Consider the following 12,890-nt stretch of genomic DNA (forward strand, 5'->3'; position numbering starts at 1 on the left):
TGAAATGTCTATCTTGTGCAACATATGCATGCATGTGTGTCTGCTCTCTTACAAGAAAAATGCTAATGCACAGCTAATAAAGAACCCTTCTGTTTGCCTCCATTCTATTCTAATGAGAGAACAGTGGGCACTGCTGGAAGACTGAACAATCTGCACAGAAAACAAACCAGCAACTTTCCTGTCTCACAATGGCACCATTCATTCACATATTTATCCTATTTCTCTGTCTAGCCGTTCTCCACTGTGCTGCTTTCCCTCAGTCTTTCTCCTGCTGTCCTTCCTCCATCCATCACATTCCTTTATCCATATTTTCAATTCCGTCTTTCATTAATTTCCACACATTCGCATTTTGTCTCTCAATTTTACATCGGACGATGCCACATAACACAGACCAATTTCTTTTTTTAATGTCTATCTCATCAACTGTTCCTCTATTCAACAGTTAATCTCCTTCCCTTAACAGGTCATCAGCCCGTAATTTAGCCCTTCCACTGCTCCTTTTTATTTTGTTTTCATTTCATTATCTATCCCTTCATCTACTGTTCCCTTGGCCCGTTATCATTTTCACGCTCACTCACACAGCTCAGTCCTTTCAGCACATAAAGCCTGATTCCATTATGTTGTACGAGACCTCGTTTCATTTCCGTGCCAATAATAAATGATTATTTAGCAGTAACAAGCAATACCTCAGACGTAATGAAAAGCTAACGATAATAAACCACCGAGCAGCCTCCGCATTACAGTTTTTCTGGAAGTTGCAGTGCCAATTCAACATGTAGTGATTACATTTTAATTAAAAAAGGCACAATCAAAGGGTTGTCCCACGATACAAATTCTAAACTCGGAACTAAACATGATCTAAAACTGAATAGGCTTCAAGAAAATCCAAGGCACTCGTCTCCAGAAAAAGATGTAATACGCCTTTGCTCTAATGCTGCATATATTGTTTGATATAAATCTTTGTATAGGGGCTTGCAGCCTCTTTCTCAGCAAAATCATACTCTACATTTTTTTCTTTATAGTTCCATGTACTTGCAACTAGGAGCTATACAACCTGTACAAGCAGAAGTACCGTTGGAAGTACTGTTTTGGATCATGTGGTGGTAGATGATAGGGTCAACAGTTCCCTCATGTGTGATATATATTGTAAATGTAGATCTCCACAAATGTTCCAAATTTTTTTGGCGATGATTTTTTTAAATGTATTCTTTTCCCCAGAATCGACCTTTTTTTAATTATAATTTTTTTTTTACCAATGATTCACCTAAATATTTTCTGTTTATACGGTACTGCAGACGACGACTACATCATGTCTGTTTCCAGGAAAAACAGACCGAAAGCAGAAAATACAGAAAATCCATGTTATGCACTTCTTTACAAATGAAATAAATGTCAGCCTGGCTGACTGACATGTGATGTGCTTTCTTCTTAGAAAACTATTAGTTCTTGGAAATGTCTCATGATATATCGTCTCAAAAGGTGTATAATTCAACTTTTGTTTTTGTTAAAGAAGGAAAAGAAAATCGCAATACTCAATGCTATCGAATCGCAGTACTTCTAGAATCACGATAAATGAAAATCGCAATACATGTATGGTGAAAGAATCAAAATCGGGACAAAAGCATATCGTCCCAGCCCTAGCTACTTAATGCTATAAACGCTTCATTTATACCTCACTGATTTATACCTGTAGTTTCTGGAGGTTGCTCTTGATGGTCACGGTGCTAATTTGCAGCAGTCGAATGTAATTCCTCTCCGACTGGACCAGCTCCTCGATGGCCAGCATCTGTCTCTGGGCTTCCCTCTCTTTAGCTGCCGCTTCCTCCTCTTCAGACTTCTTTTTGGCCTCTTCTGCCTCCTCTGCCAACCTCTCCTCTGATATTGTGCTGTCCTCTGAGAAACTATCCTGTGAGGAGAGTTTGACATTTGTCCCCCCAGTGGAAGTGTTTGTATCCAAAAGTTCCGAGGTCTCGGCAGGCGCCTCCACAAACACCGACGCATTCAACTCCTCCTCTGTGCTGAAAATCTCTTCCTCAAACTCATCTGTGTCTGCGGTTTCATCCTCCGTCTCCTGGAACTTCTCTTTCATTACATCTTTCTTGGAGATCTTCTCCAAAGCTCCGAGGGGAGACAGAGCAGATGAGGCCGGTTTAGGGAGAGGCAGTGTGAAGGAGGAGGGCTGAGGCCTCCTGGGCACCTCCATGTTGGAGATCACTGTCAAAGCAAAGCAAACACGGTTTAGACCATTTGTTTCCATGCTATGTAATGGCAAATAAATATCCCTTCATAAGTAGGGCTGAACGATTAATCGTTTTCAAATCAAAATCCGAGATTTGAAAGAATGCAATTAGCTAATAGTGAAGACCGTGATTAATCTCCAATGAATGTCCAATATTTAGTTGAATGTTTGGTTTAACACTAACCCTTGAGATTAAGATTGTTTACTTTTGTGATAGATGTTCTGTGTTTGACTGTTCAATGTTCCATGCTTATTAAAAGAAAAACACTTATTGCTGGCAGTTCATATCTATGTTCTCATCCTTGCATGAGAATATAGAGCAGTTCGGATGGTGTCTCATGTTATAATGCTCCATGACATGTTTTATCTGTTACACAGTGAATATTGAACTTTAGCTAAACATTAGCTAAAAAAAAAATAATATTCGCAAATTGAATCCTAATCGCAATATCTTAAATTTTTTCCCCAAATCGTTCAGCCCTACTCATAAGTAACAGGTTCTTTATCTTCTTCATAGGCATTGTTAAGCATATTTCCAATATTATAAAAGCATTTTATTCACATTTAAAACCACAGAGAAAACAGAGTTATGGTAAATGATGGCTTGGACTGCAGTTTTCTACTGTAAAAGAACACCCATCTTAACAAGATATAAGTCTCCCCCCCCATTATTGATTCTCTGAGCTATCAGTGTGATAACATTTTACTGGAATTGTACCTCGTACGATTTCATGTGACATAAAATAATTGATTAAGTGCAACTGCTGCATGGTGTCAAATGTCCTCATCCCAGTGTGAACCAGATGGACCACCAGATGTCAATAGTACTGGATGACAAGGAAGGGCTCTCCAAACTTTACAATCATACATTTTCTTGCATTTCCAAGAAATTAAGTAAATGTTCAAGTAACTAAGTCGCCCAATTGTGCTGAAATATCAGCTAGAATGAGCAGCTTTAGCCTCGAACATAGCAAGAAGAAAATGATCTTTTAAAAAGTCAAAATAGATGGCTGCTATTCGGACAGATACATCAGGCCAGTGAAACTTAAAAGGCAAAACATACTTGATGTCTTTTGTTGAGTAAAATAAGGTGTGGACAATGGTGTGTTAAACTTCAAAAGCTCAATACTCGGGCATTATGAAACAACTAGAAGAGATAACCAGCAACAGTCAGAAGATAAGGATTTCTGCAGGGGTTAACTTTTTGTAAGTCCTACCCTTGTATGTGCGTTTCCCATTTTAGCACTGCTGTGCTGTCAGAAGTGACACATTTACATGAAAAGGTGAAAGAATACTGATTGTAGAAGCATGAAACTACAGTCAGGTCCATAAATATTGGGACATCGACACAATTCTAATCTTTTTGGCTCTATACACCACCACAATGGAGTTGAAATGAAACGAACAAGATGTGCTTTAACTGCAGACTTTCAGCTTTAATTTGAGGGTATTTACATCCAAATCAGGTGAACGGTGTAGGAATTACAACAGTTTGTATATGTGCCTCCCACTTTCTAAGGGACCAAAAGTAATGGGACAGATTAACAATCATAAATCAAACTTTCACTTTTTAATACTTGGTTGCAAATCCTTTGCATTCAATTACAGCCTGAAGTCTGGAACGCATAGACATCACCAGGCGCTGGGTTTCATCCCTGGTGATGCTCTGCCAGGCCTCTACTGCAACTGTCTTCAGTTCCTGCTTGTTCTTGGGGCATTTTCCCTTCAGTTTTGTCTTCAGCAAGTGAAATGCATGCTCAATCGGATTCAGGTCAGGTGATTGACTTGGCCATTGCATAACATTCCACTTCTTTCCCTTAAAAAACTCTTTGGTTGCTTTCGCAGTATGCTTCGGGTCATTGTCCATCTGCACTGTGAGCGCCATCCAATGAGTTCTGAAGCATTTGGCTGAATATGAGCAGATAATATTGCCCGAAACACTTCAGAATTCATCCTGCTGCTTTTGTCAGCAGTCACATCATCAATAAATACAAGAGAACCAGTTCCATTGGCAGCCATACATGCCCACGCCATGACACTACCACCACCATACTTCACTGATGAAGTGGTATGCTTTGGATCATGAGCAGTTCCTTTCCTTCTCCATACTCTTCTCTTCCCATCACTCTGTTACAAGTTGATCTTTGTCTCATCTGTCCATAGGATGTTGTTCCAGAAATGTGAAGGCTTTTTTAGATGTTGTTTGGCAAACTCTAATCTGGCCTTCCTGTTTTTGAGACTCACCAATGGTTTACATCTTGTAGTGAACCCTCTGTATTCACTCTGGTGAAGTCTTCTCTTGATTGTTGACTTTGACACATATACACCTACCTCCTGGAGAGTGTTCTTGATCTGGCCAACTGTTGTGAAGGGTGTTTTCTTCACCAGGGAAAGTATTCTTCGGTCATCCACCACAGTTGTTTTCCGTGGTCTTCCGGGTCTTTTGGTGTCGCTGAGCTCACCGGTGCGTTCTTTCTTTTTAAGAATGTTCAAAACAGTTGATTTGGCCACACCTAATGTTTTTGCTATCTCTCTGATGGGTTTGTTTAGATTTTTCAGCCTAATGATGGCTTGCTTCACTGATACTGACAGCTCTTTGGATCTCATATTGAGAGTTGACAGCAACAGATTCCAAATGCAAATAGCACACTTGAAATGACCTTTTATCTGCTCCTTGTAAATGGGATAATGAGGGAATAACACACACCTGGCCATGGAACAGCTGAGCAGCCAATTGTCCCATTACTTTTGGTCCCTTAAAAAGTGGGAGGCACATATACAAACTGTTGTAATTCCTACACCGTTCACCTGATTTGGATGTAAATACCCTCAAATTAAAGCTGAAAGTCTGCAGTTAAAGCACATCTTGTTCGTTTCACTTCAACCTCCATTGTGGTGGTGTATAGAGCCAAAAAGATTAGAATTGTGTCAATGTCCCAATATTTATGGACCTGACTGTAGTTGGCAACTGCCATGCTGTTGGAGATATTCAGTATTACATAAACAACTTTTTCAGTTTAAGGACCTATTTGTCTGCAATTCATGTACTCACCATTTACATGGACAAACCCAACTTGTATGTAGTATAAAGAAAGTTATTGTCATAAAAACTCAATTTCCATTTTCTACCCTCTGTCTGTTGTTCACGGACCACAAAAGTGAAGTAAGAGTTTGGTGCTGGATATAGCTTCCACATGGAAATTCCAAGAATTTTCAGGGCAGCTAACACAATATTCCTCATTTTGATTTAAGGTTTTATCACTTGGAAGTGAAGTATATCAATCATCTCATATCAAAATGAACTCCACAACCCCTCAGACAGCAGCATAGCTGCATATGTGATGGCTGTGTTTATATCAGGGGTGTCAAACTCATTTTAGTTCATGGGCCACATACCCCCAATTTGATCTGAAGTGGGCCTGGGCTTGAAAAAGAACTCGGATATTCTCTGAGATTAAAAGTAGTACATTTGGAATTAATTACTTCTCTGCAATTTTCAAACTTTGCAAAGTCATCCAGTGGGCCTGACTGGACCCTTTGGTGGGCCGGTTTGTATTGTTTACTTCACACAAACATGCAGAGAGGGGAGATGTATTGTCATGGATCCTCTGAGCTGGAACACCATGTGTTGACCCACTGGGAGGCTGGCAAGCTGCTTACAGAGCGACTAATGCTGCCACCGCTGTGACAATTAGCCATTACATGGTTCAGCTAAACAGCCTTCTTTAAAGGTTGGACTCTAATGACAGTTTTATTTTTGAGGCAGTGATTAAATTATAGAGTCTGTGTGACTTATGACCACATCAGCAACTTAGGCTCAGAGTTTCTCCCATGCATCATAGTCTGTAGGCTTGGGTGGTTTCACTCCCGATACCAAAGCAAAATCTTTGTGATACCTTACTTTGAAAATGATGTTTTGAACATGTTTTTCTACATTACACTCTTCATACTCTGTGTACTGTTCTTTGGACACATTCAGTCTGTACCAAAAGACTCTTGAGGTTACATATACAGCCCTAATAGTCTGATACTGTATATCTAAACAGTCACTAAATTAGGAACAGATATGTTCTTGCACAGAGTAAATCTGTTCTGAATCTACTCTAAAGGTCATCAAAAATATTTAACTGAAGAATGAATCACTTAATTTTCATCCGTTTACTCGGTTTCATTATGTATAATACACTCCGTATTACTTTATGCTAGGTGTAGCAATAAACTGGCAGCTGTCTCACACAACAGCCCTGAATTCATTCATACAGTCATGAAGGTTAGAATGTTCCGTTTTTGCTTTTTGACTTACCTGAAGCCTGTAGTTCTAGAGTGGTGTTTGTAAAAACAACTTCACACAATACATGTTAAATGGCCTCTGGTCTTCTTTGTTTGTTATCATGTGCATGGCTACACTGGATGGATGGCATTGTATTTTCAGGTGTCCACCACTTGAACATCATTATTATAATAATAGGTTACTGTGACTGTTATCCTTCATTCTGATCTAATCCTTCCTCACAGATTTATCTTTTCCCTCCAACAGAGGGTTTAGGGTTTTAGCAGCATATGGTGACCCAGAGTTGGGTATAACAACTAAAGATGGGTGTCAAACCTCAAAACTGTTTTTGGACTTGCAAAAAAACAAAAAAACAATCTGCAGCAATAATTAGAACTGGACCAAAAGCTGGCATTGAATACCTGCTTGTTCAAATAGTTCCTTATTTGAATCAAAATGTTGCTTGTTCTAAACTTCTAAACTTGTAGACTAAGTTCTTGACAGGCTGCTTGTGTTTAGACATAATTTAACATTTCTAAAAAAGTTTGACTTTTTAAAAAAAAAAAAAAAAAGTAAAAGTAGCTTGTAGAAAAACATGTTTAGAACTCTAAAAGTAAAGTATTCAGAAGAGTATCATTTTGGCCCATTTACCAAAACCCAGGTATTATATTGGTGTTACCTATAACCTTTCTAAACCATTACGTTACTACAATTATGGCACACAAACACACAGAAAAACAAATGATGAAAGTCACAACCTGACGCAAAAACTTTCTTTACATCCCCCCCAAAAAAAGAGCTCCTGGCTGAGACATCTGCTGCCCACAAGCAGAACCAAAACCACAGCAAACTCCACTGTCCTGACAACAGCAATGTGCAATAGAGTGACAGAGTAGCATTTACATGAGATCAGGCTATCATTACCTTATGTAAAATCCTTGATTCGGCTGTGGTGAACCTCGATCTCACCCCTCTCTCTCTGTCTTGTTGTGCTCTGTCCCAACTGAAGTAGAAATCTGCTGCAGAGGAGACACTGCTGCATTGAAAACACACACACACACATGTACCAGTGTAACTTTCTCCAGTGACTCACACACAGCAGGCTGCTGCTGAGCCTCATGTGGCAGGAGTGTGTGTGTGTGTGTGTGTGTGTGTGTGTGTGTGTGTGTGTGTGTGTGTGTGTGTGTGTGAGAGAAAAACACTGTGTATAAGTGTGTAAGGAAAGGGGGGATGGGAGTGGAAAGGACGGTGGGCCGGTTATTTTGCAAAGGAAAAAGAGGGGCGGGGGAGGAAAGGGTGGGCGCGCACACACACACACACACACACACACACACACACACACACACACACACACACACACACACACACACACACACACACACACACACACACAGCTGAATAAGCTGATTGACTGCAGCAGCTGGTGGGAAGAGGAAGTGGCACTCACCCAGGCGGATGCTGATTGGCTCACAGTGGAATGAAGGACCAATCGGACAACACCTAGATAGCTTTCATGAAACACTGCACAGACCAATGAAGGCGGAGCGATGAAATGATTGAAGTTTTCCTCTCACAGGAAACAAAAGCCCCGTGGGACGTCCCATCCTCTTCCAATTCCAAAGGGATTGTCTGGATTTTCTGGTGGAGAAGGTAACAAAAAGGACTCATGGCTCACGTCTTTGGATTTTTTCAGCCGTAAATAAAAGATTTATGGTTGCAGTTCATTTCAAACAATTAAACAAACAATTAAAGACGGTGCGTGCATGTCCACTGAGCAGCTACTAGTCATTACAAAGGTATTCAAATGAAAAGTTAAGAGAACTTTGAGAGTCCACAGAATAACCATTCACTTTCATTCAAAATTAAAGATTGAGCTTCCCCTAAGGGAAGGAGGTATCCAGCCGTGCAAATATCTGATGTTAATTAGAGACACCAGTCACACTACAATGGAAAAGAATGACCTGTTGTGGTGCTAAAAGCTTTTTAAAAAATGCATCTGAGCAAGACTGAGACTAAGAGCCAACAGCTACGCTACAGGCTGTACTTAAACACAGCAGTTCTTTTCCATAAAATACTAACATCAGCATGCTGACATGCTCACAATGACAATGCTAATATCCAGATTTTTACCACATTAACAGTATTAGTTTAGCATGTTATGCATGCTAACATTTGCTAATTAAATCAAAAATCAAATTGAAAAAAATGTGACAGGGCTGATGGGAATGTCATTAGTTTTGCAGGTATTTGGACATAAAACCAAACCAAGGGTTTCTGGGATCATTGAAGTTAAAAGTGTGGCCTGCAGCCTGGTAAAATGCTGTTTTTATGATATGCAAGTCTACTTTAGCTCAAATGCCTCTGGGCGTAACTGGATAGTCCTTCAACCAATCAGACCAAAGATCCGGGTGATGTAGCAGCGACAGTGGCATCAACGGGTTGCTGCGCTTTGGTGGCCGTCATGTTGAATATAAACAAAAAGCTGCTCGCCGTCGCTGCGCTATCATTATCGTGTAAAGCCCGCCTCAACGGTTGCGATTGGTGCCTCAATTTGGAAAAATTGGAAATGGGCTTGAATGGGCTTCTTGGCCAGACGGACTTGCAGAGCAAATCTCTAAATTGCCGGAAGTTCGTCAGGGTTTTCCCAGGCTGTCTATTTAGTAATAGAGAGACATCCTTCTGTTACCGGATACCAAACTGAAAAAAAAACACATTCAAACAACAGTTTTACTTTCAAGGAGGTACTTGATTCTCAGTGACTGCTTCATTCAGCTCCAGTGGATTTGGTTCCACAGCACAAGATCAATCGGTCATCTCTCACAACACACCTTTCTTCAACACAGAAAATCTGTTGTGTGATATAGTGCAGACAGGAGCTGTCGCTGCCAATCCAAAAAGTATCTGGGTGGAGATGTAACACTGACAGAGGAGGCAGGATGCAATCATTACTTACTTCATTTTTACCTCCGTCATCTTCATTTAGACTTTTGTTTTCAGAAAATGAAAATGTCAACATAGGACTTGTCAAGGACAACTACTGAATGAATATTCAGATTTACAGACTTAGCATTTATAAATATTTCAATATTTTACTATACTAATTTCCACTAACCTTTAGATGATTCAACAGAACATTAGTTTCTCAAAAACAATGACGAACCAAACACATACACTCAAAAGACCATCGTAGTATGAGCCCTGCCAATAATTAGAATTACGGTAGCAACGTTAGCATGAGCCCTGAGACAATGGAGAGATTCACTGCAGTCATGGAGGCAGGAAGGCAGCGGCCAATCTTTATCCGATCGGTATGTCAGGATGGAATGCTGCAGTACAACATTTTTTTTTTTTTTTTAAATGAGCTGATTCATGATGATCTGACAACAACTTAAGGTGTGCTGCAGAAGAGCACGGCTTGTGCAAAGTGACAATACGCTTCAGGGAATTCTCAAAGCCTGCCTTTCTAAAAATGTCCCATTCCTAGAAATTACTGAGTATACTAGTTCCAAGGCTGTGGAAAAGGCTGTGGAAAAGGCTGACACTGTTATCCTTCTTGTTATTGACATTACAGGCAGACTGTGAATTCTACTGTTATCTGTTTGTTTAAACTCTGAAATATCAGGGTGTACAATACTTGCTTATTACATGCGGTGCCAGTCGCCTGTTGGACCGCAGAGCTTTTGAGTTAGTAGTTAGTTGGTGACTGATGTCTGGAGTGGAAAGGAGCTTTAAGAAGATCAAGGTGAAAGAAGAGTCAAAACTGGGTGGAGTGATGAGATAAGAAGGCTAAATATAGAACCATGTTTTTTGTAATTGCAGGGTTGGTCCACTTCCTAGCTCCTTTGCATGTATATCTTCACATGAGAGTGTCAGAAATTAAGGGCAACAAATCCCCAAGGAATCTCAGAGTTTGCATTCCAGTCATCTAACATACATGCAAACAAACTGCGCTGTTAAAAATGCACCAATAATAATAGCAATAGTATGCTTTTCATCACGTTGGCACAAGGAGGTGATTACTGAATGGATTTTAATCTGAGCTCATTTCTTATTAAAACAGCAACTTTATTCCCTAATAACTATTCAAAGTGCCACCACAATTTTGTAAATGCCCGGACCTTTTAGACAGTGGGGGCAAAAGTTGTCCCCCAAATATTTGTATTTATTTCCTACACTCCATACAGACGTAGATTATCTTTGGTATGGTACTAAAAGGAAACTATCATATGATAGACTTTGACATCAGACATGTAATACCATCTATCAGGTGGCTAAGGTCCACCTCGGGACATCAGGGATACAAAATGGCCGCGATCTCATTACTTTTCAAGTTCATAATCAATATGACCAGATTACTGCTTTAACGTGCTCCTCCTGGACAACACCTCAAGAGGAACTTTGAACTGGAAGGATGCAAAGTCTGTTAATAACCTTCATTAAGGTCTCTCTGCTGCTGGCAAAACAAAAAAAGTGACAAACAGCTGAGAAAAGATATCATGGCTGTAAATGAAAGCAGTGCTGATTGCATCCTGCCTGTTCAGTCAGCAGTAAACACTATATCTGTCAAAGTCTCAAGTTGCTGCAGCATTACCCACACTGAGTGAAGAATTATTTTAGGATGACTGTAAGTTACAGCAGATTAAGGGTGCCATCACGACTTTACTTTGCTGTCTTCGGTCTGACCTTTAGAGGTTTACACTGTCTCATGTGGTTTGTTTAGTTTTCACACTGTACTTTGCATCATGGATTCATAAGCTGCTTGATGATTGGTATGTTGTTGACCTGGTATCACAATGGGGAAGAAATATTGGCAGAGAGGAGTGTTGAATAAATAGCAGTAAATGAAACGCAGCAAAGTCATAACATTGAGTTCATTCTGTGTGCTGGAAGACAAGCAACAAGTTACAGTGAGTACTTATAGGCACCCTAGCCTTAAATAAATATGTTTTAGAAGAAACAAATATAGAAATTTGACACTGAAAACTCACTATGCAAGAAGTTAAGCAAGAAATACAACAACTGAGGCAAGAAAAAGTCAACAAAACTGATGTATTCACAAACTGTTCATACATGTAATGGAAAACCCTATAGGAAAAGTCCTATAGCTAAACTGTGAAGCCTGGCAACCAATAGCAAAGATTGTGCCGTGACAGACAGTATGGATACATCCACAGAATGGTGCCCAGAATAATTAGAATAATACATTGAAGTATTACCTCTGTGCATTAGGTTTCTTCTCTCAGTGTAGCTCCACTCTGGACACCAGAAGCAGCAGAAGGAAACATCGTAGTAAGCTTGGCTTCCTAATCACCAGAGAACTGAAATAAACAAATTCAGACGGACTAAACATCATTGATCATATCACTACACCATGTGCCTGGTCTGAACAACAACCAGCTATTTCACACGAGGCTTTACAGTTGGCCTTTCCTGTGTCACTTTTTTCTTCTTCAAATCAGACAAAAAGTTAATGGAGAGCTGTAAATTATTTAAATAGCTTCACATAAGTCTAACATATAATATACACACAGATTCCACAGGTAGCAAGGCATGGAGATGACATACTGTACATAGATTTGGGGAAATGAAAATACATGACTACACACATCAGATGTATTTAATAGCATTTATACAATATTGAGACACACACACACACACACACACACACACACACACACACACACACACACACTACAGATTGAATGTGAGAGGTTTATGTAAAATATGTGCACACAGTTTTGACAATCATAGCTCTATGTGCAACAGCTGGAAATAATAAAGATTTACACTTTAAACCCCGGTGTAAATGAAAGGTGTCCTTCACAAAAAAAATGTCAAAAAAAATCAACCTGTCCACCATAACACTGTGTTAGTTTGTGAAGCCTGCTTTCATTTAATATGTTAGCTAGCATCTTGGCGGCAATACAGTGAATGATACCAGCAAAACGACATTAGCTTGTTTTGATTTTTATTATGAATGAGAGTTGATGTGGGCGGCCGAAACCAATCAAGTCAATACTCTATTTTTTAGGCTTTTTCATTTTCTTAACCCACCCATTTTTTTTTTTTTTAGACATGTCTGTTAGAGGACTTTAAACCAACAAAAGCTCGTTAGCAAACTGACGCAGAGCGGGATGAAAAGGCAAACCCTTCGTTATGCAGTCTGTTGGCTGCCTTGTTTGGATTAAGACAGAATTGAGAATACTGACGAAGAAATGTAATAAAACGTTTACCTTTCTGTCACAGTGCTCTCATCACGTATTTAATCCCGTTGTGATGTCCTGAGCTCTCTCGGCGTTCCTGACAAACTCCCGTTTACCTGTTGTCATGTGTCTATGGTTGTTGTCATGTCGGCAGCCTGTCAAACTCGCGATGATAACA

General features: G+C 39.8%; 1 protein-coding gene across 4 annotated transcripts in view; it reads right to left on the reverse strand.

Annotated features, from left to right (window-relative positions):
* The window catches only part of arhgef37 (Rho guanine nucleotide exchange factor (GEF) 37), a 33,532-nt gene extending 20,671 nt beyond the window's left edge, over nucleotides 1-12,861 (reverse strand). Inside the window, exons 1-5 of one of the 4 annotated variants that reach the window (XM_078260033.1) lie at nucleotides 12,743-12,861; nucleotides 11,726-11,827; nucleotides 7,957-8,147; nucleotides 7,434-7,525; nucleotides 1,688-2,214 (exon numbers count right to left, since the gene is read on the reverse strand). In XM_078260033.1, coding sequence (XP_078116159.1) covers nucleotides 1,688-2,203 — 516 coding nt within the window. In that variant the 5' untranslated portion in view covers nucleotides 2,204-2,214; nucleotides 7,434-7,525; nucleotides 7,957-8,147; nucleotides 11,726-11,827; nucleotides 12,743-12,861. Of the gene's footprint in view, nucleotides 1-1,687; nucleotides 2,215-7,433; nucleotides 7,543-7,956; nucleotides 8,148-9,621; nucleotides 9,968-11,725; nucleotides 11,828-12,742 lie in introns of those variants that run through there. The other 3 variants (XM_078260031.1, XM_078260034.1, XM_078260035.1) reach the window with 3 other exon arrangements.
* Nucleotides 12,862-12,890: the final 29 nt, after the last annotated feature.

Source organism: Sander vitreus, chromosome 10 (genome assembly GCF_031162955.1).
Source record: "Sander vitreus isolate 19-12246 chromosome 10, sanVit1, whole genome shotgun sequence".
Lineage (NCBI taxonomy): Eukaryota > Metazoa > Chordata > Actinopteri > Perciformes > Percidae > Sander > Sander vitreus.